General features: G+C 40.4%; 1 protein-coding gene across 4 annotated transcripts in view; it reads left to right on the plus strand.

The window, feature by feature from the left end:
- Positions 1–26,183, plus strand: part of Ptger3 (prostaglandin E receptor 3 (subtype EP3)) — a 77,938-nt gene that overhangs the window by 29,271 nt on the left and 22,484 nt on the right. For 2 of the 4 annotated variants that reach the window (NM_001359745.2, NM_011196.4), the window contains exon 2: positions 8,874–9,053. The exons of the other annotated variants lie outside the window; for them this stretch is intronic. In NM_001359745.2, coding sequence (NP_001346674.1) covers positions 8,874–9,053 — 180 coding nt within the window. The remainder of the gene's footprint in view (positions 1–8,873; positions 9,054–26,183) is intronic. 4 annotated transcript variants of the gene reach the window in all.

The raw sequence follows: 26,183 nt of genomic DNA on the forward strand, positions 1-26,183 counted from the left end.
TGTTGGCTGGTTTTGTGTGTCAACTTGACAAAAGCTGGAGTTATCACCAAAAAAGGAGCCTCAGTTGAAGAAATGCCTCTATGAGATTCAGTTGTAAGACATTTTTTCAATTAGTGAGGGCCCAGCCCATTGTGGGTGGTGCCATCCCTGGGCTGGTGGTCCGAGATTCTATAAGAAAGGAAGCTGAGCAAGCCAGGGGAAGCAAGCCAGTAAGCAGCACTCCTCCATGGTCTCTGCATCAGCTCCTGTCTCCAAGTTTCTGCCCTGTGTGGATTCCTGTCCTTATTTCTTTTGGTGATAAACAGCAATGAGGAAGTGTAAGCTGAATAAACTTTTTCCTCCCCAATTTGCTTCTTGGTCATGATGTTTTGTGCAGAATATAAACCCTGACTAAGATATCCTCTGACCTCCATGTGCATATAATAACACATATGAATGCATGCTGGTGTGTGCACTTGGACACACACATGCTAGGTAGTAGTGTCCTGTTTTTCTAATGTTAGGCATATATATCCTGTATGTATGTATGTATTCACTTTACATCCTGACTTCATCCCCCTCTCTTCCCAGTTCCCCCTTCACATGGCCCCTCCTCCCTACCACCCCTCTACTTCACCTCTGAGAAGGGGGAGGTTCTTCCCTGGGTACCAACCTACTCTGGCACCTCAAGTCACTGCAGAACTAGGCACATCCTCTCCCTTTAAGGGCAGACAAGGCAGCCCAGTTAGGGGAACAGGATCCATAGGCAGGCAACAGAGTCAGGGTAAGTCCCCATGCCAGTTGTTGGGGGACCAGTATGAAGACCAAGCTGTACATCTGCTACATATGTGCAGAGGGCCTAGGTCCAGCTCTTATATGCTCTTTGGTAGTTAGTTCAATCTCTGAGAGCCCCCACAGGTCCAGGTTAGTTGATTCTGTTAATCTTCTTGTGAAGTCCCTATCCCCTCCAGGTTCCTCAATCCTTCCCCCAACTCTTCCATAAGACTTTCCAAGCTCAGTCTAATGTTTAGCTGTGGGGTCTCTGCATCTGTTTAGCTCAGCTGTTGGGTAGAGCATCTCATGGAGCAGTTTTGCTAGGTTCCTGTCTGTGAATCTAGGCTGACAGACACAAACATAGCCTGAGGCTCCAAGGTAGTTGAAGGAGGAAGGCATGCCCAGGCCTGCAATGTGTCCCTATGGATCCTATGAAGACAGCTCAGCCCACCACCCACCCCAAATTGTCAGGGGTTGCCACTGCATTCAAAGATGTCTGTCTTACCTGTATATCTAGGCATTCAATAACAAACATAGCATTAACAGTGTCTTAATCCCAGCACTTGGGAGGAAGAAGCAGGCAGATCTGTGTGAGTTCAAGGCCAGCATAGTCTACAAAGTGATTTCTAGGATAACAGACACAGAGAAATCCTATCTCAAAAAAACCAAAAAAAAAAAAAAAACCCCACAAAAAACCCCAAAAACCAAAACAAAACAAAAAAACCAAAAACCCCCAACTAACTAATAAATAAATATATATTTTTATGTTGATATCAATAGTATGCATATTAAACTAACATTTTCAATTCTTTTCTTTAAGCACTACTATGGTAGTAAAATTGAGTGGTTTGGGTTTTACTTAACTTACATTTGAAGAAATAAAAAAAGCAAGAATCTTGGAAGCAAACTCTGAAGTGGTGGCCAAAGAGGAGCATGGCTTCCAGGCTCGCTCTGGATTCCTGCTTTGAGCGCGTGCCCTGGCTTCCTTTGAGTATGGGATGTATGTAAGCCAGAACACCCCTTTCCTCCTCAAGCCGGTTTTGGTCAGTGTTTTGTCATAGCAACAAAAAAGCAGCTATGGCAGGAGAATACATGTGTCCCTGCAGGTTCTCTCCTGCACTGTCCTGTCTCTGACTGTTAAGTGTTCTGCTGTAGAAATGTGCCTGCCCTACAGAAGGACAGAGGCTGGCTAGGAACAGGCGGCCTGTGTAGACTGAAGGTGCTGATTATACTTACCCAGCAGTCAAGTTTGCAAGTTTCCTGCCAGATGAAAAAGATGGCAGCGTGCCTATGTTAGTCACGCTTCTGAGAAGGTGAACTGGGAGATCTAAAGCTAAGTGCCTATCTCCGATTGCAATCAGAACTGGGTCTGAATTGTGAGAGGACTTTGACTCTTGGGCAGTGTGTCAGCCTATGGCCTTCAGTTTTGCTCTGGAGACCTCACCTTTCCCAGAGCTTCATGAATCCCCAGCCACAATCTCCGAACTTTGTATTTCTTCATTTACTCCAAAGATGTGAAGTTTCCCCCGTGAGGAATAGCTGAAGCTTCATAGCTTCTTCCTTTGTGTTTGTTTTCTGTCCCAAACAGCTTTATGCCATAAGTAACCAAAGAAAGTCCAAACATATGACTGTACATTGGTCCTCTGGTCCAGCTGGTAGCTGGCAAAACCCAGAGAGCAGAGGATGTCCCTAAAGCTATCAGTGGTGGCAAAGCCAGCAAGAGAGTAAAGGACACTGTCAGTCTTGTCTTCAGTGTTTGTGAGCTATGTGTCACCCTGTGTTTACATCAGATAAACAAGGGTAGCCTCAGAAACAGCAGTGTGGGACCCAGAGGTGACCAAACTAGTTAAGCAGAGAGAACAGGGCAGCAGCTTGGAGTGGTGGCTGCCCTTTCCTAATTCTCCAGGGATTCTCCACATCATGCAATTACAGGCTTGAAAGGGCCCAAACTGGTTTTCAGTCTAATAGAGCAACAAGTTCATCAAAGAATGGGAATTTCCAGTGGAGCAGGTTGCACTACTGTAGCCCAACCAAGTCCAGAGCAAAACACCATAGATAAAAATTGGCTTATGAAGAAATTTCCCTTAAAGAATTACATTAGGAATGAAGTAAGGATGTATAAACGTCCCATCATGGCGCCTAGGAGCAGCTTGCCAGTTTTAATTTCTGCTACACAAATTTGTTTGTCTGGGTATAGTTATTTGTCATTCTCAGTGATACAATTGCCCAACAACTCAAGGCAAGGCACATCTGAAACATGAAGATTAGTTCTGAAAATTTCTAAGTATGTGAAGTCCAAACTTACTGCCACAAAACAAAATCCAAGTGCAGAATATGAACATATATATATATATATATATATATATGATTTCTGGGAAGAACTGGTGTGGCCTCCCGGGTGCCAGCTATTGCTTAGAGAGCTTATTACTAATTTTAGAATCACTGCATTGCCAGTGGGAAATTATAGGAAATTACCAACCACTAACCAGTGTATGGCACATGAAACCTATGCTAGCCCCATAAAAATAATGTTAAATTATAAGTCTCATAAAATTAAGTTATTAAGCAGGTCTTTGCAAAATGGCTAAAATCTCATTTTAATAAATCATGTTATAAATATTCATGACCACAAAGAGTTTAAGAAATGTAATACTTCATTTTATAAAAGAAAATCTTCATATATATATATATATATATATATATATATATATATATATATATATATATATATATATTTATACAAGCAGTTTTAAGTAGCATGGTCAGAACAATTCCTGAAAAGCAGTGAGGGGCCAAATACATTTGGCTTTTAGATGATTGCACTTTACAAGGTTCTGCGAGAGGAAGGCAGAACTTTTACAGTTGTTTAAAATAAGGGGGAAGAGGATTAGAGTGTTTGTTACAAAAACAAATGGATTGAAAAGAGCAGTTTTAAAGCTTCTAATCAAATACACTGAGCTCCTATCCACACACTGCTGAGTAGGATGCATTCAGCTATGTCAGTTGTCAACATAGAAATCGAGGTCACTGGGGCAGGAGTTCATGAGGATGTTTTACTTTTATCTCATAGTTCTTGATAATGCTCCTGAGAAAGTGAAGACTGTAAACAAGCTTATTCCCTACGCAAGAACAGAGTTTTTACTCCTCATGCTCTTTATTGTTTATTGGAGCCCAGTATGGGGAGAGATACTAATTTTCCACTGCTGCTGTAACAAATTATTAGATGCTTGGAACCTCAGAAGCCACAGAACTGTGTCTCAGAGCTCTGTAGGTTTGTCTGACATGGGTGTCCCGGGGCTGCAGTCAGTGTGTCCAGGAGTTCACATCATTGCTCTGTTTCCTATATGCTGTGACCAAAGCAAGTGGTATTCTCACCAATAAGCTGCTATCCCCAAGCTCTTCTGGGTAACCAAAGGCCGAAGTCATTGTTTGGGGGGGACTCTGGGGCATGCCCTCCCAACAACTCAAAGGGAAGTTCTCTGTACCTGGCACTGTGTTCTTTGTTTGGTAACTGTGGCTTCTGATAGGAGGATTGCCCCCCTGCCCCTCATGTAGGAAGCTCCCTTTACACCCTTTCCTATATGCATATATTTTAGGAAACTTACAGTTTTTCCCACCATCCTTAGTTTGAGTACCCCACTTCCTGTGTACTGCCTTCCCATGCCACCCCTCTTGTCTCAAGCCTTCCATTCCTGTGTTCCACTCTCCCGTCTCCCCATGACTTATCTCTAGCTACTGGTACTCACCAGCATTTCATGTTAAACCTACAAATAGAAAGATTTGAAGCTGGCACCCTCATTTAAGATGAAAGATATGGCATTTGCTTTTCAGGGCCTGGGTGATCTCACTTGGTATGAATTTTTCCAGTCCCAAGTTCTATCATACATTTACTTGAAAAGTTAGTAACTTCATTTCTCTTTACAGCTAAATAAAATTTCATTAGACTGTACCTTAAAATGTAAGTTAAGCATTCTCACTATATGTTCATCAGCTGATGGACATCTCAGCTACTTTCATCCCCTGTTGTTCTAAGGAGAACAGCATTGAATACGAATAAGCAGGTGTCTGCCTCTATAACAGGATGTTGAGTCCTTTGGGTATATGCCCAGGATTGGTACAGCTCAGTCATAAGGCAGATGTATTAATGGTGTATTGAAGAATCTTCACACTTATTCCCACAATGTCTACACCATTTCCATTCGCATTCCCACCAGGGGTGAAGGAAGAGGGTCCCTTTTTCTGGAACCCTCACTAGATGCATCTGTTGCCATTTGTTTTCTTAGTCTTGTCCACTGTAAGATGAAATCACAAAGTTTTGATTTGCATTTCCCTGGTTGATAAGGATGTTGTATACTTCTTGGCCTTTTTATAAGCTCCGTTTGACCCTAGAGTTGTTTGTTTCCTTGGTGCTTTGTTTTTTGTTTTTTTGGGTTTTTTTTTATTTCTCTGTGTATTCTAGATATTAATCTGCTGTAAGATGTATAGCTGGCAGAGATTCCTCTCACCCCTCTGATCCTTTCCTTCACTGTGCAGATGCCTTTCAAACAGTTTTATTATTATTATTATTAGGTATTCTCTTCATTAAAAAAAAAGTTTTATTTTTAATTGAAAACTTTGTAATACAGTTCAAACCCAAAGATACACTGATTTGATACCTGCCAGGAGAGATAGTTGGAGAACAGTACAAGTCTTTTTTTTTTTTTTTAAATAAGAAAACAGTCCTGTTTCTGGAATAACAGAAGACCTGTTTGTGCAATAAAATCCATGAAATTACTATCACTATAATCTCAAGTCTGAGCTGAGGTGTTTTAAGACAGTGGTGTAGGTCTCATGTCGCATGATACGACACACAGAAAAAAGCACATGTGTTAAATGTTCAGAACCAAGGCTGCACTGCAGTAAAGACAGATTGGGCCTGCACATCTAGATATCTGGGACTCACTCAATTTTTGGTCATTACACATGCAAGAGTCTTATACTTTAGCTGTATTTTCTTTTTTAAATCTCTACATTCAATGACATGACCTCATATGGGATCACAACCCCACAGTTTAAGATGCTCCACCTTAAATGACAGGTGTGTATTTCCATGGTTCTAGAGTCGGGGAACTCCAAAGTCTAATTGCTTCTTGATTCAGTTCCCCATAAAAACCAGTTTTCTATCTTGTAGATGGTCGTCTTTAGGCTGCATCTACACAGCCAGGACAAAGATTTGCTATCTCTTTCTTTCCTTATAAAGACTCTGATCTCATCTCAGGGGCTCCATCGTCTGATTTCATCTAAACTGAGTGTCTTAGTTAAGGTTTTACTGCTGTGAACAGACACCATGACCAAGGCAACTCTTATAAGAACAACATTTAATTCGGGCTGGCTTACAGGTTCAGAGGTTAAGTCCATTATCATCAAGGCAGGAGCATGGCAGCATCCAGGCATGGTGCAGGAGAAGCTGAGACGTCTACATCTTCATTTGAAGGCCACTGGAAGACTGGCTCCAAGGCAGCTAGGATGAGGGTCTTAAAGCCCACACTGACAGTGACAAACCTACTCCAACAAGGCCACACCTCCTAATGGTGCCATGCCCTGGGCCAGGCAAATACAAACCATCACAGAGTTACCCCAGCTCTGGCCCCATCACAGTGGGTATTAGGGCTTCAGACATGAGCTCTAGAGAACACAAAGTTCACTGCACAGCAGGACCAGTCTCAGTGACTGTTACTGCTCCAACTCAAATGTGAGTGGAAGGCTTTGGATTAGGATGAGACTGTGGCCATAGGTTTAAAATAAAAATTCTTTAAAAATATGTTTTTCAAAAAGTGACAATTTTAATAATGTTTTATTTAACACATAGTATCCATAATGCTATCCAGTACCTGTGTGCTAGCCTTGTGTGCTGACTAATTTAGTCAACTTGACATAGGCTAGAGTCATCTGTGAAGAGGAAATCTCAACTTAGAAAATGCCTTCCTAAGACTTGACTGTAGGCAAGCAAGCATTAGAGCATTTTCTTAATTAGTGATTGATGTGGAAGGCCCCAGCCCATTGTTATTGTCATCCCTGGACTGGTGGTACTGAGTTCCAGAAGAGAGAAGGCAGAGCAAGCCATGGGGAGCAATCCAGTAAGCAGCATGGCCGTGTGTGTGTGTGTGTGTGTGTGTGTGTGTGTGTGTGTGTGTGTGCATGCGTGCATATGTGTATGATGGGTATATATGAGTGTTGGCTTATAGCTCAGTTGCAGAGGTCAGAATCCTCTGCATCAGTTCCAAACTCCAGGTTCTGGCCCTCTTCAGGTTCCTGTCCTGATTTCCTCCAATGATGGACTACAAGGTAGAAGTACAAGCCAAATGAACCTCCCACACCCAACTTGATTTTTGATCATGGTGTTTGACTGAAGCATTAGTAACTCTAAAACACCTTGTAGATACATGACTAGTAGTCACATGTGTCTAGAAGGTGAAGTCAGCCCCTGTCTTTGCTTGTGTTCATAATATGCCACCTGGGTCATTGCTCTCTCTCACTGTCATGAGAACAGCACTGTTGGGGATAGCAATGCACACACTTCTGCTCAGAAAGACCCAACCATGTCTTAGTATTGCTCCAGTGAAGATATAAATTACATTCTTTATGTTTGCACCAGGTTTCATACCCACTCCCACTATGTAGGGGGTCACCCTTGCCACACCTCTCAGTAATACTTCTGGTGACCACAGTTCCTCATTTACAGTGCTGTGTGAGTTTAAAATGCTTCTTCCTCCACTATTGCTGTTTCTCTAATGATTCTGAACATCTAATGATTTTGAACATCTTTTCATATACTTAAGAACTGTTACATTTTCTTCAGATGAAAGAAACCGATATTTACTCACATATACTTATTATATGCCACTCATATGCTACATGGTGTTACACTCATATATGTACATGTAATATAGTCCTTCAAATATAAACGCTTGTCAAATGTTCATCTGCTATTTGCTAAATATTGGTCTAGACTCTAGACACTGGGACTATACTAGTTGAAGAATAGCACCAAATGCCCTCCATCCTGGAGTTTGTTTTAACATGCAGATGGAGACACTCACACCAACACACAAAGAGATTAAAAAGTAAAATAACTTGTATGATGAAGTTTTTTGTATCTACTTTACGCAAAAAATTCATGTCTACTTTATATGAATATATGTTTTGCCTGCATGTATGTATGTGCACTCTGTGTGTGTGTGTGTGTGTGTGTGTGTGCGCGCGCGCGCACGCGCATGTACATGCGTTCGTGCATGTGTGTGTGTGTGTGAGAGAGAGAGAGAGTGAGAGAGCGAGAGAGAGCGAGAGAGAGTGAGAGAGAGTGAGAGAGAGAGAGAGAATAAGGGAGAAGGAGAGGGAGAGGGAGGGAGAGGGAGAGGGAGAGAGAGAGAGAGAGGTTTGATCCCCTAGAACTGGAGTTACAGTTAGTTGTGAGATACCTTGTGGGTGCTGGGAACTGAGCTCAAAATTTCTGGAAGAGCAGCCAGCATTCTCAACTTCTGAGCCATCTCTGCAACCACACAACTTGTTAGTTTTAATAAACTTAAATTTGAATTTGGCTCAGCCATTTCACATCATTAAATTATAGTTTTTGAAATTGTAAAAAGGAAGTGGTAATAGTCCTAACCTTTAAGTTTACTAAACCATGTGAATACTGTCCCACAGTACCCACACTAGAGAAACAAAAGCCACCGATGGCTTTCTTCTACATCTTTATTCAATGAAAGACTTTAATTAGAATTACTGACATTTATCCTTACTGTGTTCTCAGATCATTATTTCTGAAGTCTCATTTGGGTGCCAGCCTACTGCTGAATTTAGCTAATTTTGAGATGTATTATATCCAGGCTTCTTAAATTTCAAAGGCCAAGAACCAAGAGCCCATGTGTTTTACAAAACTATGTCCTGTCAAATCTCCTAAAATGTGGGGAAATTCATAGAACAGGCTCAACTTAGAGCAGCAATCTGTTACAGTGTCTGGATGGACACTCAATTCAGCGTTCAGCTGTGAGCTTATGAAAATACAGGCTGTGCCAGGTGCTCTGCAGAGATGTGTGTGACTTTGTCAAGCTTTGCAACAACTCTTTGTGCTTCTTCCTTAGATAATGATGTTGAAAATGATCTTCAATCAGATGTCGGTTGAGCAATGCAAGACACAGATGGGAAAGGAGAAGGAGTGCAATTCCTTTCTAATTGCAGTTCGCCTGGCTTCGCTGAACCAGATCTTGGATCCCTGGGTTTATCTGCTGCTAAGAAAGATCCTTCTTCGGAAGTTCTGCCAGGTAGCAAACGCTGTCTCCAGTTGCTCTAGTGATGGACAGAAAGGGCAGGCCATCTCATTGTCTAATGAAGTAGTACAGCCAGGGCCATGAGAGAGAACACAGCCAATGAACATAGACACAGTTTTTGCAGCCAATGTCCCTAACCCTTATGGACTGAGGCATCTCTGGTATGCTGCTGTTTATGTTTTGGAGTGGAATTTTTGATATAAAGCTAGATGGTCTGAGAAACATAGATAATCCTTTCTGTGCCAAAATCCTGAAACACAAACAAAGGGAAATCTGTTAATAACACTCTAGCATTTTGAGTCTTTGCCAGAGTTAACTGAATATGGGGTTATTTATGTGAAGAAACACTGATAAATGACCTTGAGATACTTGGGGGGTAAGGATGGTTGCAGCCACAGCACACTGTGTGGGGACTTGGGAGTGTAAACCCCTGGGCAAGGAATGAAGCCACAGGGCTGATTTGTGTTGTCTGAGGACATTGGTCATGTTCTCTTTCATCATTGTCTCTGTAACTTTTCTGACACACTTTTTCCACTCAAAATTTAAAGCATCTAATTGGGTTTTTGAGAATGTATAACATATCCATATATTTATTGTCCTGATGCTATTCAAATATTGTTCAATAGATTACTAGCTCATAACTTTATAAAACTTAACTTTGGTTGGGTTGGTATGGAAGTTTATTCCTTAATTGAATAAGAGACAACTCCACTTGCTGCAAACAAGACAGTTTATGTCTGCCCTCTGTTTCAGAATGTTCTTTCCTTTGAATACATTTTGCATTCTTAGAAGCCTGGAGGGAAGTCCTAACTGATCTATGAGAGTCATGAACTGTATTTCAGAATGCTGCCTAAAGGCTGGATTGAGAACTGAGGGTTAGTCCTGTTCCCAGTGTTCTCTGGTCTTTAAATACCAACTCTGACTCTAGAACAAATAGAAATTTAGAAACTAAATAAAGATTTGCCATAGTTTGGCTTTCTTGTAAGATAGGAATACTAATGATGACTTTTTAGCCGTTGCCCTGCCCTTGGGCTAGCACTCTCACTTAGCTCTGTGGCTAGGTTTGCTTTTCACACAGCTTACAAGGGCACAGGCTTGGCCCTTTGGCTTAATGTCTCCTTGTCTCACAGGTAAATCACAAGCAGGAGCTTTGGGATTCTAGAGCTTAAAAGTTACCCCACAAACATTGTGTTCCTTCAGGACAATCCCAGACAACTGTCTTTATTCTTTGGCACCCTCCTTTTGCAAGTTCATTAATAATTAATGTGAAGATTCTGATTTGTACTTTATTGTTTTCTAGTTTCTCCAAAGCTGAAGATTTCTTTCAGCTTCCTACATAATGGCATTTTCTTGTCATTAGTACCAGTTTGGATGAGGGTTGATTGTAACTGTTACACTGTATCTGTTAGATGAATTATGCTTACCGGCCTAGGACAGTTAGGATAATCAGTCTAAAAGATCAGGTCAAACTGAGTCAGAACTTAAAGTCTAGTGGAGGCACTGCCATCATCCAGAATGGCTCCATAATCCAGATGTGAAAATAAAGACAAGAACAAACCTATACCTGTTATTAAAATTTCCCTTTCATATGATTTATAGAGTATAAGACAAAAGTCTCCTCCCCCAATAATTAAATGACCTTATAACAAAAAGGCTTTGCTTTGGGGTACTCCTGAGCCCTCTTGTGATCAGGTAGACACACAGCTGGGTTTGAGTGGTGAAGTGTAATTTTAATATTTCTTCCAACACTTACTGTAGCACCTGAAATATAGGACTTTCCAATAAACATTGTTAGATGGATGAGTGAATGAGATTCTGCCAAACTTCTGCTTTTGACACATTTGTTATAGCTCGCCCAACCTGTGAAGCAAATGATTTCTTATTTAGTTGAGTAAACAGAGATATGCCTTTAGAGGCATTTGCTGTGTTGTTTTATAGCATGGTGTCATTTGTGTTAATAATCTAAAGGATATATTTCCAACTTGTAAAGGGAGTCACTATGAAAAGAACATCAGTTCTCATCAAGCTATAAAACCAGAAGAGGTTGAAACTTATTCTAGGCAATAAAATCAGTTCCTGCCCAGGGATTCCATGGTAGGAGTGAATGGATGGCTACTTTTGAACAAGCTTCAAAGGAGGCAGCAAGGGAAGAAACTGTGAGGTTTTGTTTTTGTTTTTTAACCTGGGAAGCCATTGGCAAGTCCAGGATGAGAAGTAAAAGTCTCCCGAGTCTCAGTGTTGGATGGTGGGAGTTCAGTGGTATGCTGCAGAGGTTCTCTGTACAGGAAGTGGACTTCTGCAGACAGAAGGGGATATCTCATTCCTGAGTTCAATTCACTGGTCTTTATTTTTTCCTAACAATATTTTTATTGACTATTTAGAAATTTCTCATGATGAACCCCAAGCACCCTCACTTCCCAGTCCTCCCAGCCCCACCCCACCCCCAAAAAGATGAAGAACAAAAAACAAGTGCAGTTTGTGTTGCCCATATATTCACTGGAGCATGATCAAACTCCTGGTGACCAGCCCCGTAAAGAAACTGAGTCCTTCCCCGTACACACCCCATCAGAAGCCATCGGTTGTAGAGAACTACACTTCAGCATCCTTATCACAATTTTTAAGAATTCTTTCTGATGACTTTCTGTCTAGTCTGTTACTTTGGGGGAGAGTGAAGGAGGGTGGGATTAGGAGTTGTCACAGAACTCTTTCATGTCCCTCTTTCTCAGTATTTCAGCAGTCAGCAGTACCAAGGCACTCCAAGCAAGCTCTCAAGGTCAATTCATTGATCTTTAAGGTCACTCCCACAGAGCTCATTTATCCATGCGCATGCATGCACAGGAAGAAGAATGCTTACATAAGATTACAGTCTGTTCTTGAATTTGAAAGTATTAGAGTCCCAGAAAACCACATGGAGAGACCAAATATAGAATATATTTGGAATATATATAGAATATTTGAAATACAGAAACACATGTAAAATTAGCTAATGTCTATGTTTTCAAATAAATTTAGACCTCATGTTATATCATAGACAGGATAGACAATATGTTGTCAAATACAAAGAGTTAACATTTCAAATAAAATGGACTCAGTGACTGTCTTAAAAAATACTCTTCAGTTGGAGAAACAAAATGTTTTATGGTTATTTTAGAGCCAGGCGTTGTGGTCCATGCCACTAGTTCAGACTACAGAGGTATAGACCAGAAGATCATTTCAAATTGAGGCTACTCTAGCTTATGTAGTGATTTCCTGCCAGCCAGGCAACACAAAGATAGCATCTCAGAAAATAATCACAACAATTTGAGATTTATCAATTTGCCTAATGCTGTATATCAAGACATTTTAAATAAATAAATATTTAATCACAATAGGCTTAAACTATTCTGAAATGAAATGCATATGTATATTTTTGCATAATTTTTCTTGATCTTATAAAAGATTTCCTGACATAGTTACAGAAAAATATTATAGAATGTCCCATAAGTTAATGATGAAACCTAAAACTCACAGGCAGGCTGCAAAGTGGTGGCACCTTAGCAGCACACTGATGCTTGAAGTCCATTTGGATTTGAAATTCATCGATTATTTAATCAATGGTTTTCACAGTTTTATAAATTGGAGGCACCAAATTAGTGACTGGCTTTCAGATTTCCCCAGCATAAAAAAATTATTCAATAGCTCCTTTGGGCTGAGAGCAAACCAGAGATGAAAAATAGCTCTTCTAAATTTATTGGCGTGTGTGTTGCCAGTTAACTTCAAGTTACTCTGAAGCTGCACATGATGCAGGGTAGAGTATCAAGTCACCTGCAAAGCACTTGTTGCAGTAAGTCCTGGAGTAGCTTAACTAACTAGAATAATTAAAATGTGTTTTATCCACCCTGTCATAGACTGTGTCAGAATATCACAGATCCTTACTTAATGTTTGTTTTGTGATTTTTTTTAAAAAAATTAAAATATGTCAAAATTAAAATCTAAATAAATGTTTAAGAATTGTGCATCTCTGATTAAGACCAGAGATGTGTTTTCTCTGTTGCAGTGAAATGCTGACTAGAGTTAAGCTACAGCTGACATTATCACAGTATTATGCATGGAAGTATTACAAAGTTTAAAAGTCAACCCAAGGAAATAGTTGGTAATAGCAAATGAAGCACGAACCAGAGAGTTAAGGGAACTTCTTAGTTTTTAGTTTATGTATCCTGCTTTATGTTCACAGCCTGTGAACATTTACCTCTCACCATTATAGGGTGACACCATAAGCAGAGGCCATTCTCTGCAAAGACAGCTCTACCACGTACATCATAATTGCTACCTGTCTGCGTTCCACTGAGCTTCTCGCCGGCCAGCTGTGTGTTCTAAACGTTAAGCAGCATGTGTGCTGGCTTCCCACACCCACCTTTGAAACTGATTTACCTCCACCATCTTCCTCACCCTGACTAGTCGCCTGTCCTCTCAGAGAAAGCAAAGAACAGAAATATTTGCTGTTGGTGATGCTTGCGTTGTTTCTAGTCAGCTTCAATGGAGCAATTTTATTATGAAGTAAAGAAAGGGAGGAAGGAAAGAAATCTCCCAGAAAAAAACAAAAAACAATAAAACAAAAACAAAAACAAACAAACAAACAAACAAAAACCCAGCCCTTTCATGCTTTTCGAGTATTTTGGAAAGAATTCCACATCTAATGTCCCCCTTTAATTGTGAAGCTTTAGATTCTGGTGTGAAATGCTTTAGATTTAAAGTATGTTCATCTTTTAAAGTAAGCAGGTCTTGGGACAGTGTGCCACAAGTCACCAAGATTGAGCAGTCATTTGAAAATAGTTTCCAGATTCTGGAAAAAAATCAATGTTTATTGAGAAGCTACGGGAGGTCTGTGTAATTTGAGATTCTTAGTGCTTTAGAAAGGACAACTATGTATGTTTGCATTGGATGAGGTGGAGATTATGGTAGAGAAGCCTTGTCCACTGCAACATGCTAAAAACCCTGGTCCTTTAAGGCAGAACTCAGAAGCAGAGGCAGGGAGGGGCTTCATTTAACTGGAGATACTACTTACCAGGAAGACAAAGAGTTCGACCCTGGGCTCATCTTCAAAAGAGAAATGGTAAATGTATTCACTCAGAGAGAGAGAGAGAGAGAGAGAGAGAGAGAGGGGGGGGGGGAGAGACTGACAACCTATTGCAGTTGTCCTTGTTGCAGTAAGTCCTGGCGTAGCTTAACTAACTAGAATAATTAAAATGTGTTTTATCCACCTATTGTCACATTAATTACTGTAGGCTGCTCACAGCTAACAGATAGGAACCCCATTTTCTGGGGTGGGGTCCTGGCTGCACCTGCACTTTAAGCCCCATTAAATTGATCAGAGCAGGAAGTTTTCCGCCTCTCCTCCTCACTGCTTCATCCCCACATGCTTGGCCACACAGGAAAGTGTGTTTTACTGCCTTGTGTAAACCTTTATGGTTATTTCATTGCAGTGTATTTAAATATAACTACCATGTGTTTTATAGGCTGATACTTATAATACTATGTAGTCAAAGAATGAATGTATAAGATGTACATCAGAATTCTGACGGTATCCAAGGACAGCTTGTCTGTGTATGTAAAAATGTCTGTTATTTATGTTGTCTGTCAATGAAAAAAATAAAGCAAATGATATGAAATGTCCCTGTTTTTATTTCCCGATCTCGGGAATGTTTTCTGGTTGGGGATATTTTGTTCGCAATGGTATTAAGCATCTTGCTGATCTCCTACTTGCTGTGCTTGGTCAAATACAAGTGCAGTGTCCTGCAGCAGCCCTGTCCTGTTTGGAATAACTGTACTGTTCGGACTCCATGACCTCATTCCGAAAGTCACTGGTTCTCTCCATGGTGGAAAGCTGCTCTCTCTGCACTTTCAGCATGCTGCCTCTCTCCAGATTGCTGTTTTTAACACAAAACCTGATTCATACATTAAACTCTTTTCCTTGCTTTGTGGATTCTGATGTAAACTACCACTGGCACCTGAGCTATCAGAGACCTTTGGCCAACAGACCCCAGTGTTAGATTCTTGTGGTAGTGATGGCCAGGCTCCACCCCTGTTCTGCTCCAGAAATTCAGACATATTAAAACTAGTACATTGAGCTTACCTGCCTTCTTCCTAAGAAAAGTCTTCTGGAACAAAGTCTCTTTTCTGTGCCTCCCACAGGAGAGTTGTAAGGCCAGGATCACATTCTTAATTATGCGCAACCCCAGAGAAAGTCATTATAGCCAGAGGGGGTATGTCTGACTAGAAATACTCACCATAGTATGGGGAACCTGCTGGCCATGGGGTGTGAGGTCTCTGTGTTTGTATCCTGAGGAGACGGTCAATTGTTCGTAGTGATCTGGTGCTTGCTGGTGGCTGCTGGGTGAATGCCGTGCAGCTGCCACAGGTGTGGAGCCAGTTCCTCAGCTCTGTTCTTCTCTCTGCAACTCTGTGTACCTGGTTCTATCTCTGGTAGGAGATAAAACATCAGGATTAATTTTTTTAAACCTTGAGCTTCGGGAGACCCAGTGGCATGGCTGAGCAGGTAAGGTACCTACTGCTACACTTAATAACCTGGGTTGGGTCCTGGAGATCCACATAATAGAGAGAAGAACCAAGTCTAGGAGGGTGTGCTCAGACCTCTACATGCAGGTCTGGCATATATATATATACTCACACAGACAGACAGACAGATAGACAGACATAGGCATATACATACAGACAGGGACACACATAAACACACACAAATAGATAGGCACACACAGATACTTGCACATACAGGCACTCACACACATACATACACAGAGACACACTCATACACACACACTAAACAAGTAATATGCACTTATTACTTTGAACTTACAATCTAATGCACTTACAAATCACACATGGATACACACACACACACACACACACAGATAACATGCACAGACACACTCATAAACACAGAGACACATATACACACAGATGCACACACAGAGAAAGACATTATCACACACACACTGAACAAGTAATGTGTAGTTCACACTTCGAATTTACAATTTAATGTACTTACAATCATACACAGACACACACAGAGACACACACAGGCCAAACAGATAATATGTAATTCACACATTGCATTTACAATCTAGTACACTTATAATCATACATAGACATATAACAGACATACAGATGCACATGCACATACAAACATATGCACAGATGCACACAAAGACGCATACACATAGACACATAAACTCAGAGACATACACACGGATGCACACACACAGAAACATACACAAAGACATTATCACACACACACTACACAAATAATATGTAGTTCACACTTTGCACTTACAACCTACTCCACTTACAATCACACACAGACACATACACAGACACACTTTGCATTTACAATATAGTAGGAGAAAGGGAGAGAATTCTATCAGAGCTACAAAATCACTGGGATATGTGAGGCACTGTGTGTTTTAAAGAAAGGAAACACTGCTGACCTGAAGGTAGGATATTAGAAGACCTTTCACCTCACTTCTGCAGAACCTCACAGCTTTCTAACTGCTCCTACAGCTGTTCTAACTTTCCACCTACCTCTCTCTAACTTTTAAGCAGAAGTTACCAGGCCACTCAGCTTGGCACTGCAGATACACTGGAGCAGACCTAAGGAATATGTTAAGAAAAATTGTTAGACATGTTGGTCCCCAGTAGAAACCTGTGATTTCAGAAAGGGGCCACGAAGGCAAGTGTGTCTGTATACCTGGAATATGTGTGTGTGGCTGCAAAAATGCAGCGCTACCGTGTCTATAGTGCCTGGGTTACAGCAGCCTGACCAGCTTCTGTAAGCTCATAAGCCTATTCATAGAAGGGGAGGTGCACTCTCTCAGGAGTATTGTCTTTCTACTGACGCCCTAACATCTATTCTCGTGTCTCTATGAGGGATTGCTAATGGGAGTTTCTTTCGTGTTTTAATTCACTGTAATTAAGGACATATTTCCTGGCAGGTGCCTTGTAGAGCTTTTCTTTAAAGAGTCTTTCATCTGCCTGGTGTGTGTAAGATAACCACAGAACATGCATTTCCTCCTAAGATGATTTGTATCATAGCTGATAGATATTGAGGAAATGTCTCTGGATGAACTAACAAGGCTGGATTCCTCGGACACAGAGTTGTTTATCAAATGCTTTGATAGCACATTTGATCCCCTCCTTGTGAAAAGGGCAGAGACATCTGTGATGTGTCATAAAAACTATAGTCCTCATGCCTACCCGCTACTACCACCATGCTCATCTATGGACTATGTGTCATATAAACTACAGAGCTCACGCCTACCCACTTTGACCACCATGCTCATCTATGAACTCCCTTGGGAGTTGGTGGACACAGGTTAGGTAGGGATTTTTACTGAGTTTCTTCGTGTGTCAGGGATTGAGTAAGTCTTCCTGTTTTGTAAAAAAAAAAAAAAAAAAAAAAAAAAAAAAAAAAAAAAAAAAAAAAGGTGAAAGCTGAAGCTGTAACTAAGTCTATATGTTTACTTCCCAGTAAAGAGTCACACTCTGTAACATCTCCCTTCAGACCTATGGGAACAGATAAGGTATGTGACAGAGTAAGGTGACTTCACCCCACCACTGTCACTTTAGAAACTGCCATTGCATGACAACAAGACAGAGTGTGACCCAACCTAAGGAGAAGGAATGGTCATTTCTCACTATAAACAGAACAGGAACCAAATTCAGAATGTTGTGCTTGCTAGGCAAGCATTGTACTAAATATGTAATCCCTGAAACAAGCTTTCTTTTTCTTTTTTCTACTTTTTATTTAGATGTTTGGTCGGTTGGTTGGTTTTAGTTTTCAAGACAGTTTCTCTATGTGGCCCTGGCTGTCCCAGAACTAGCTTTGTAGACCAGGCTGGCCTTGAACTGAGATCCTCCTGCCTCTGCCTCTCAGTGCCTAGATTAAAGATGTGCACCACCACACTTGGTCCATCTGAAACAAGTTTTTAAAACAAAAATTATCCTATGACTCATTTGTCTTCACACAAAGAGAATTCCTTTGCTTCACTTTGTGCTGACCCACCAAGAGAGACTTAAAATGATATTCAGAATTTCTAAGAAGCACAGCCCTAATTCTGAGTATAGTCTACATAAAAACAAGCTAATGATTAGAATGTGTTTATAGTTCTGCACAAACTAAGTCTGTGTATTACTATTTAAAATGCAGATGGCAGCCAGGTGTGGTGGTTCACACCTTTAATCCCAGCATTCAGGAAGCAGAGGCAAGCAGATCTCTGTGAGGCCAGCCTGGTCTACAGAGCGAGTTCTAGGACAGCCAGGGTTACACAGAGAAACCCTGTCTTTAAAAAAAGGGGGGGGGAGAAACAAAGATTAAAAAGAAAAAAAAATGCCAGTGGCAGTGATGTCCTGGCTGACCCAATCTTTGCATAGGTGCAAGGAGCCCGCCCTTACACTGTATACTGTTGCCTTCAGAAGAAGCTGCAACATAGTTTATGACCTGAATTTCTCTGGGGAAAAGTATGGAGTGCTTTGTGAAATTGATCTCTGCATTTCTATTGCCTCATAAGTGAAGATGGAAATGAAATCTTAGAACCTTCAAAAATCCATAAATTAGAAATTGTTCTCTAATATGGAAGTGGGCTACATTCTTGAATGACTTCAGGAGTATTTTTTTACATCACACAGGGATTCTTAAGGGTCAGTGGTTTGGAGAAGATTCACCAAACATCATTTTTGGAGAAAAGTAATTGCCTATGGTTACCTAGTTTTGCTATTTATTGGCGATTGAAAACTTTTCCCTAACATCGTCATTTTCAGAACTATGGAAACAAAAGTAATTCTTGCTGAAAATAATTGTTGAAGTGTTAATATATGGCCAAGAGTGATTACTAATTTAAGTGCTGTACATTCATAATTTAAGTGTTGTACATTGCTCATCAACAGATTTCCCTCTGCCATCTGATATGCCCAATATAATTTTTTTTTCGAGACAAGGTTTCTCTGTGTAGCCCTGGAGGTCCTGGAACTCACTCTGTAGACCAGGCTGGCCTCAAACTCAGAGATCCACCTGCTTCTGCCTCCCAAGTGCTGGGATTAAAGGCATGTGCCACCACTGTCTAGCTTAAACTATTCTTAACTATTCTTTCAGCAAAGTTATTTCACAAAAATGCTTTCTAAGTTCTCGTGAGAAGTAAAAGAGGGAGTCACCCAGGATGGACAAGGACTTAGAATATCAAGTGCAGCAGTTAGACTGGTTATTTACTGGTTATTTGTTCTTGATAAGTCAACAGATTTTTCTGAACTCAGATTTCCAGCCAGCCTGAAATTACTAGGGCAAGCAAACTCCTAAAGTCTCACACTATTGAGAACACTATTCTTGTGGCTGCTATTATTGTACCAACCTTGTTCACTAGCAGAGCACCACCAGTAAGCTAACTTGGCTGTTCCCATCTTGAGCTGTTCAGACAGCTTCCACTTCAGTGTTAGGCACCCACACTGTCACTGGAACACTCAACCACTCTTAAAGGCTGGTCACTGATCCAGATGGGGCACACAATTTAGGGTGCTTCATTTCTTTTCGACTTATTTGTAAAATATGGACTCAATACATTTGTGCATCACCTTCACATTGAAAAGTTAATAAAAGTTTCTTGGTCTCTGTCCATTATAACCCAACTGTGTAGTTTTTCTAAACAGTTTTATTTTTCCTTAAAAATTTTTAGTAAATATATATATATATATATATATGTATATATATATATATATATATATATATATATATATATATATATATATATCACTCAGAGAAAAGGGAGGATCTTGTGTGATAAATATGGCCAAAGTTTTTGATGTACCTGAAATTATATTTATAAAGCCTTTCACTATGTGAAATGAATGTGCCAATAAAATGTTTTAAAAAGTCAAATAATGCCAAAGGCTCATGACAAGACCTGACCGCCTTGAACCTGCACCTCCACACTGCCAGGAGACTGCTGCTTTCTTGGCCTCTGTCTTGGCATGTTTTCAGTAACACATTTCTAACTAATGTGTATGTTGCTTGCCTTTATCCACCATCACTAAATGCACATGCTGACCCTGGCTCTCTCTGCCTTTATTCTCTCTTTGTAGATAGAATACAATTTAATCCATCCCACCTTCTGTCTTTATTGGATTCCCTGTTCTCTAGACTCCATGATTTAAATTTTAAATTATTCATCATTTTGGTGACATTTGCTTTCAAAATGGCCTTCGAATTAGGGGAAAGTGTCAAGAGCCAAACCCTCAGCTGGGTGTGGTGATGTATGGATGTCATCGAGCACTTGGGTGACTAAGGTAGATAGACTGGAAGATGAAGCCAGTATTGACTGTGAGACTCAGTCACAAAACAAAACACAGAAGAACAGAAGTTAGGATTTTTGGGTGTCTTTAAGTGAATGTGAGAAAACCTGAGACTAGAGGAACCAACAGTGTAGACTTCATTTCATGATCCCATCATTCATGGGGCCTACAGATCCTGTGCCTGTACTTCAAGGTAGGTCTTGTTATCAAGATTTGCTGAGGAGGACTCTGAGGCTCACTCGAGGTAAATCTCCAACCATGTCCATTATACGGCATGTGAGCCAAGCTGGGCTTCACGCCTGTTCTCAGCTTAAATATCACGTAATCCCTGACCAAAGAATTACAGCTGTTGGCATTTTCTGAAGCCCACCAGTTACCTCTGAGGGCACCTCAGAGGCTCTGCCTAAGGAAGACTCTGGCTCTACTGAGGCTGAGACATTTTGAGAGGCAGACCCATCTTCAGCAGCTACAAGGAGTTGGCTTTTATAATAGGATTGTTTAGACCAGCAAACAAGCTCCTCACCAGAAATTGGTATGACCACATGTCTGCTCTGTACATGTGCACAGTGCTGCAAACAGCCAGGCTCTTCCTTGCTAGGAGGATGCAGTGGAGGGCAGACACTCTTGGAGGTGGCAGGTGGTTGGCAGTAGTGGCAGACACTTCCTGCCCAGGCCTGTGGGTTTTGCAGAAGCTAAAAGCTTCTCAGACCCTTTGTTCTTTGCTTCTCCAATTTTTTTTTAGCATGGGAGCAGGCTTGCAGAGAAGCTGAAAAGCAAGGGGTTTTCCTCTCATTTACAAAGGGACTCAGGGAAAACCTGTAGCTTAAAGGAAACTTGCTCTAGTTTTACTCTGCAAGATGTGGTTTTGGATGTAGACTATTTTTTTTTCTTTTTTAGAAAGAAATAATTCTTCACTTGCTTTTTGGTTTTCCTTCTGCTGCTTAACAGTGAGAAATCTTGGTTGATAGCCTTTTATTCTCCAGTTTTCTCTTCAGTGCAATGCTCTTCAGTCCTCTGGTCAGACTGACTAGAACAGTAAAAAATGTTCTTCACTTTTTTGTTTTTTTTTTTGGTTTTTTTCTCAAGGGAATAAAATTTCAACATCTCCAAACTCGAATCCTGCTGTTGTTGCTAAGTGAATTCTGAAGACAGTCCAACCAAAGTGTTACTGAGTTGAAAATCGATGCATATTAGAATCTATTTTGATCTCATTTTTAATGATATCTTGACTATTTCAAACTAAATGCAGTCCTCAGGCATCTTGGAACCCAGAGAAGTTTACTCAAAATGGCTTCAACACTTTTTTTTATATTTATTTAAAATTTTTGTTTTTAATAAACTGCAGTTAATTAAACTAAATGAAATGAGTTTGCATAGGGAAAATGTGTGGCGATGCCCCTGTGCTGGCCAGCTTCTACAAAGTTCAGATTGGGTATAGTGTCCAAAAGTCTTCATAATAGTTACCCATAATTATGTAATTTTAAAATTATATAATAATTGATGGGTCTCATCTCATGAGAACAGGTTTTAATAGGACAATGGTTAAAAAATTGAAGTAGCAAGGAAAGACTATTTCATGGTTTCCTTGCATAAAGGACATTACTCTGTCTCCCTGAATAAAGGCCATTGTTCCCATTTTCCCAGCACAACATTTGGGGAGAGAAGAATATCCTAGAGGCAAGAGGCAAGTGGGATGCCAACTTGATTGATGGGTCAATGTTTGGAAGGGAAGTAAGTGTCTCAGCCAGAGCAGCTTCGGGGCTATGGGAACATATGTTTGGGGGTCCAGATGTAAGTATTTGAAAGAAACTGTGTAAGGGCTCTTAAAAGTTTTGTATGAAAAAGCAAGATACTTGCATTTTACCATATAGGGCAGCTGTGATGGTTAAAGAAAGCAATATAAGTCTTTACAAAGAGTGAGGAGACACCGGTCTGGAAGGAGAATTGCCGTATTACCCATAGTGCACGAAGTGATAGCTGCAGTGGAGCTGACCTGAGAAATCCATCACATCACACCACGTGGCCATGTGGAGAGAGACTTCCTGACTCCAGGACTCGTGCCTTGCCACATGTCATGTTGTATTTGAGAGCATGAAGCAAAAAGTTAGCTCTGTTAATTTACTCACTGTCCAATCTTAATCAAGTTAATGTCATCTTTTCCAATCTTGCGGTTAGCTATAAGTGGATGTAACATATTTATATAAGGAAACATTTATTGTAAGCATTTCATGAAACAGTGACAGCATCAGCACTCAGTAGAGTCAGTTCATTTTTGTAAATTGTTAATATTGAAGAAAAGCTTAGAAGACAAGTGGTCCAGTCTTCAGAGGTTAAGTGTATTCACCAGTGTATAAAATCTGTCCCATCATCCCACTCGGTAAGAGAGGGAGGGTGTAGACCAGCTCCATAGGAAGTAGGAGAAATGATAGAAAATGGCAAAACACACATATCTGACAGCTTTGTTTTGTTCTATTTTACTTAATAGGCTATTGCTGTGTAACCCAGGTTGACCTGGAACTGGTGACCCTCCCACCTCAGCCTTCCAAGAGTTGGGATTACAAGTATGCACCACCGTGCTTGGCTTATAATTAAAGTTTCAATCTGTCTTTGTGCGATAAGGGAGCATGTAGCAACTCAATAATGGTCATTTGAGAAGTTCCTATATCAGCTCTCCTCTGCAGAGCTCAGGCTGACCGTCCCTATCTGAGACACATCAGTGTGAACTTTTCTCAGCATTAGCCAGTACATACTGGCATGGCTTGCCTGCCCCTTCACTGCCCTCTTCTGCCAAGGGACACTAGATTCATGAATTCTAGTTTATGTGGATTGTGAGTATTTTTGGAGAGGCAAATCTGTTGGCACACAGGCCAACATAAAGGAATGTCACATGGAATCGGGTATGGTTTTTTTCATGAAGTATTTATCACCATTATTTCAGGTATAAAATCGCCAACAGACCTATCAAGACCCAGGCAAAGCAATATTTTGTATGTATATAAGATCATTTTCATGTGTTTTGTTTTGTTTTGTTTTGTTTCGAGACAGGGTTTCTCTGTATAGCCCTGGCTGTCCTGGAACTCACTTTGTAGATCAGGATAGCCTTGAACTCAGAAATCTGCCTGCCTTTGCCTCCCAAGTGCTGGGATTAAAGGCGTGCGCCACCACTGCCCAGCTGTTTTCATGTGTTTTTATCATGGAGTAATTAGCAAATAGAACTATCAAAGGAATTTTGGAATATACTGTATTTGAGAAAAACATAAGGTTATTAAATGTGTTTGATTGGGACAGAAACAATCACATTTCTCTTAGCATTTGGATTCTCAGCAATCCTTTGGTCCTGAAGGCCCCATTTCTGCCATGGTTTCAATGCTGTACAGAGAAGGGATATGTGTAGGGATATTTGATTTGTGTATGTTTGGATTACCAATTGAATACATGATAATTTGGCTTCTTTAGTGTCCACATATTTTACTGAACATTGTTAATATGAGGCTGCATCCCTGGGAACTAAACTTTGCCATCATGCTTTCCAGATTCAAGATTACATCATACATTCCAGATTCAAGATTACATCACACATTCTGGATTCAAGATTACATCACACATTCCAGATTCAAGATTACATCACACATTCCAGACTTCAGACTACCAGGTTCTTTAAAACAGTCTCAGTTTTTATCCATTTTATTTAGAGCTTAAATACTTTCACCAAAATATAAATAGCCTTATGTGTACTTTTCATCACAATTACACTATATATTCAAGTGTGAAGTTCCAACAATGGAGGAAAGCACACAGCAGAGGAAAATTGCATGAGGCCACTCAGAATGAGCCATCACTGTCCCTTGAAAACCTGGTCTTCGAAAGTCTTTCCTTGAGCCTGACTGTATCCACAAGTCAAGATGGGGTGTCGGTGTATTAAAGGAATGTCACATGTAATCAGGTGTTTTTCAATACAGTGAAGGATGGAAAGTAGCTACAGAGAGAGTTTCTGGGTTTTTTTTTTACTAGATATTTTCTTTATATACATTTCAAATGCTATCCCAAAAGTTCCCTATACCCTCCCCCCCCCCACCCTGCTCCCCTACCCACCCACTCCTGCTTCTTGGCCCTGGCATTCCCCTGTACTGGGGCATATAAAGTTTGCAATACCAAGGGGCCTCTCTTCCCAGTGATGGCCGACTAGGCCATCTTTACAGAGAGAGTTTCAACTGATACTTTAAAAGAAGAAAAACCCATCAAACAAATGTGGCCCAAGATAGAAGGACACACTTGAAGGCATAGTAAGGTGCTTGGCTCTGTCTGTGTTCTGCAAATGCTGGGCAACCAGAGGGGAGCCAGAATCCTAGAAAACAAACCATTTATAGAGTGGCTACCAAATATGAATTGGTGTGAGCAAAAAAAAAAAAAAAAGATGTATTAGAGCTTAGCAGTTGAACTTAGCAGTGCTTCTCAACAATCTTTTCCCCCTGAGATGTATCTGCTCCTTGTGATGCTAAACTCATTGTACCAGGACCATATCACAAAGGTAGACTGGCATCCTGGCTATGTTCAGTCAATTAGTTTGTAGTTTCATACAAAAAGGACAGAAAAAAATTTAAAGAGGCACAATGATTATTTTCCAGTAGTTAAATAAGAACAACTTGTGATCAATAATATCAGGGGCAGATTCTCTTCACTACAAAATGCCCATAAGAATATGGACTTAGTCCAATTTATCTAATTATTTATTCTGTTCATTTTTATTATGTATACTATTCATATAGTTAATAGAATAAACCCATTGTGAACTGTGAACACCTCTCACCAATTTTTTGCATAGTATTACCAAATCTGTGAAGTTTTTTTATGTTAGAGAGAAAAAAATCTAGATATTAAATATAGTAATGAATGAATCATTTGATTTAGATCTTTGGGGAACTGATACTTTTACATAATCAGAGTGGGTTCTTGGTTTTGTTTTTTGTTGTTGGTTTTTTATTTTTGTTTTTTGGGTTTTTGTTTTTTGTTTTGTTTTTGAAACATAGTTTCTCTGTGTAGTCCTAGATGTCCTGGAACTCTCTCTATAGACCAGAGTGGCCTCAAACACAGAAATCCACCTGCCTTTACCTCCCAAATTCTGGGATTAAAAGCATGGGCCACCATGCCCAGCTTGTCTTTTTTTCCTAAATCAACAATAAAATTGTTCTCTTTCTGTGCATGTGTGGGTGTGCATGTGTCCTGGTGCATCTTACTTGACTTGGATCTTACTGGTTTGGCTAGGATGGATGAATAGATATCAAGGTGAATCTCCCTTCTCTACCTTCCCTGTGCTGGCTATAAAAGTGCATTCTACCCAGCTCTTTCATGTGAGCCCAGAAATTGAACTGTGGTCCTCATACTAAGAGAAGTAAAATGAACCATTAGTTTTCCAATTAGTCAAGCCTCAAGAGTCATTCTACTTGACCATTCAGTACCTCATTACAGCATAGAATCTGGTGGTGTTGCCTGTTTTGTGTTGAAATCTGTGCTGACTCAAATTCCCTGAAGACAGCATCTCCATGCGGTATATCATGCACTCTGTGAGGTCACAACATCATTAAAGGAAGCCAAGGGTAACATGTAGATGTTGGTATATAAGCACACGCATCACATGCATCTGAAGGAGGTTCTTTTGTTTTTTTCATTTAATTTTATTTTCAATTTATTCACTTTACATCCTACTTACTTCCTCCTCTCCCAGTCACCCCCTCTGACAATCTTTTCTCCATTCCCTTCCCTTCCTCCTCTGAGCAGGTGGGGATTCCCTGG

This window comes from Mus musculus, chromosome 3 (assembly GCF_000001635.26).
Source record: "Mus musculus strain C57BL/6J chromosome 3, GRCm38.p6 C57BL/6J".
Lineage (NCBI taxonomy): Eukaryota > Metazoa > Chordata > Mammalia > Rodentia > Muridae > Mus > Mus musculus.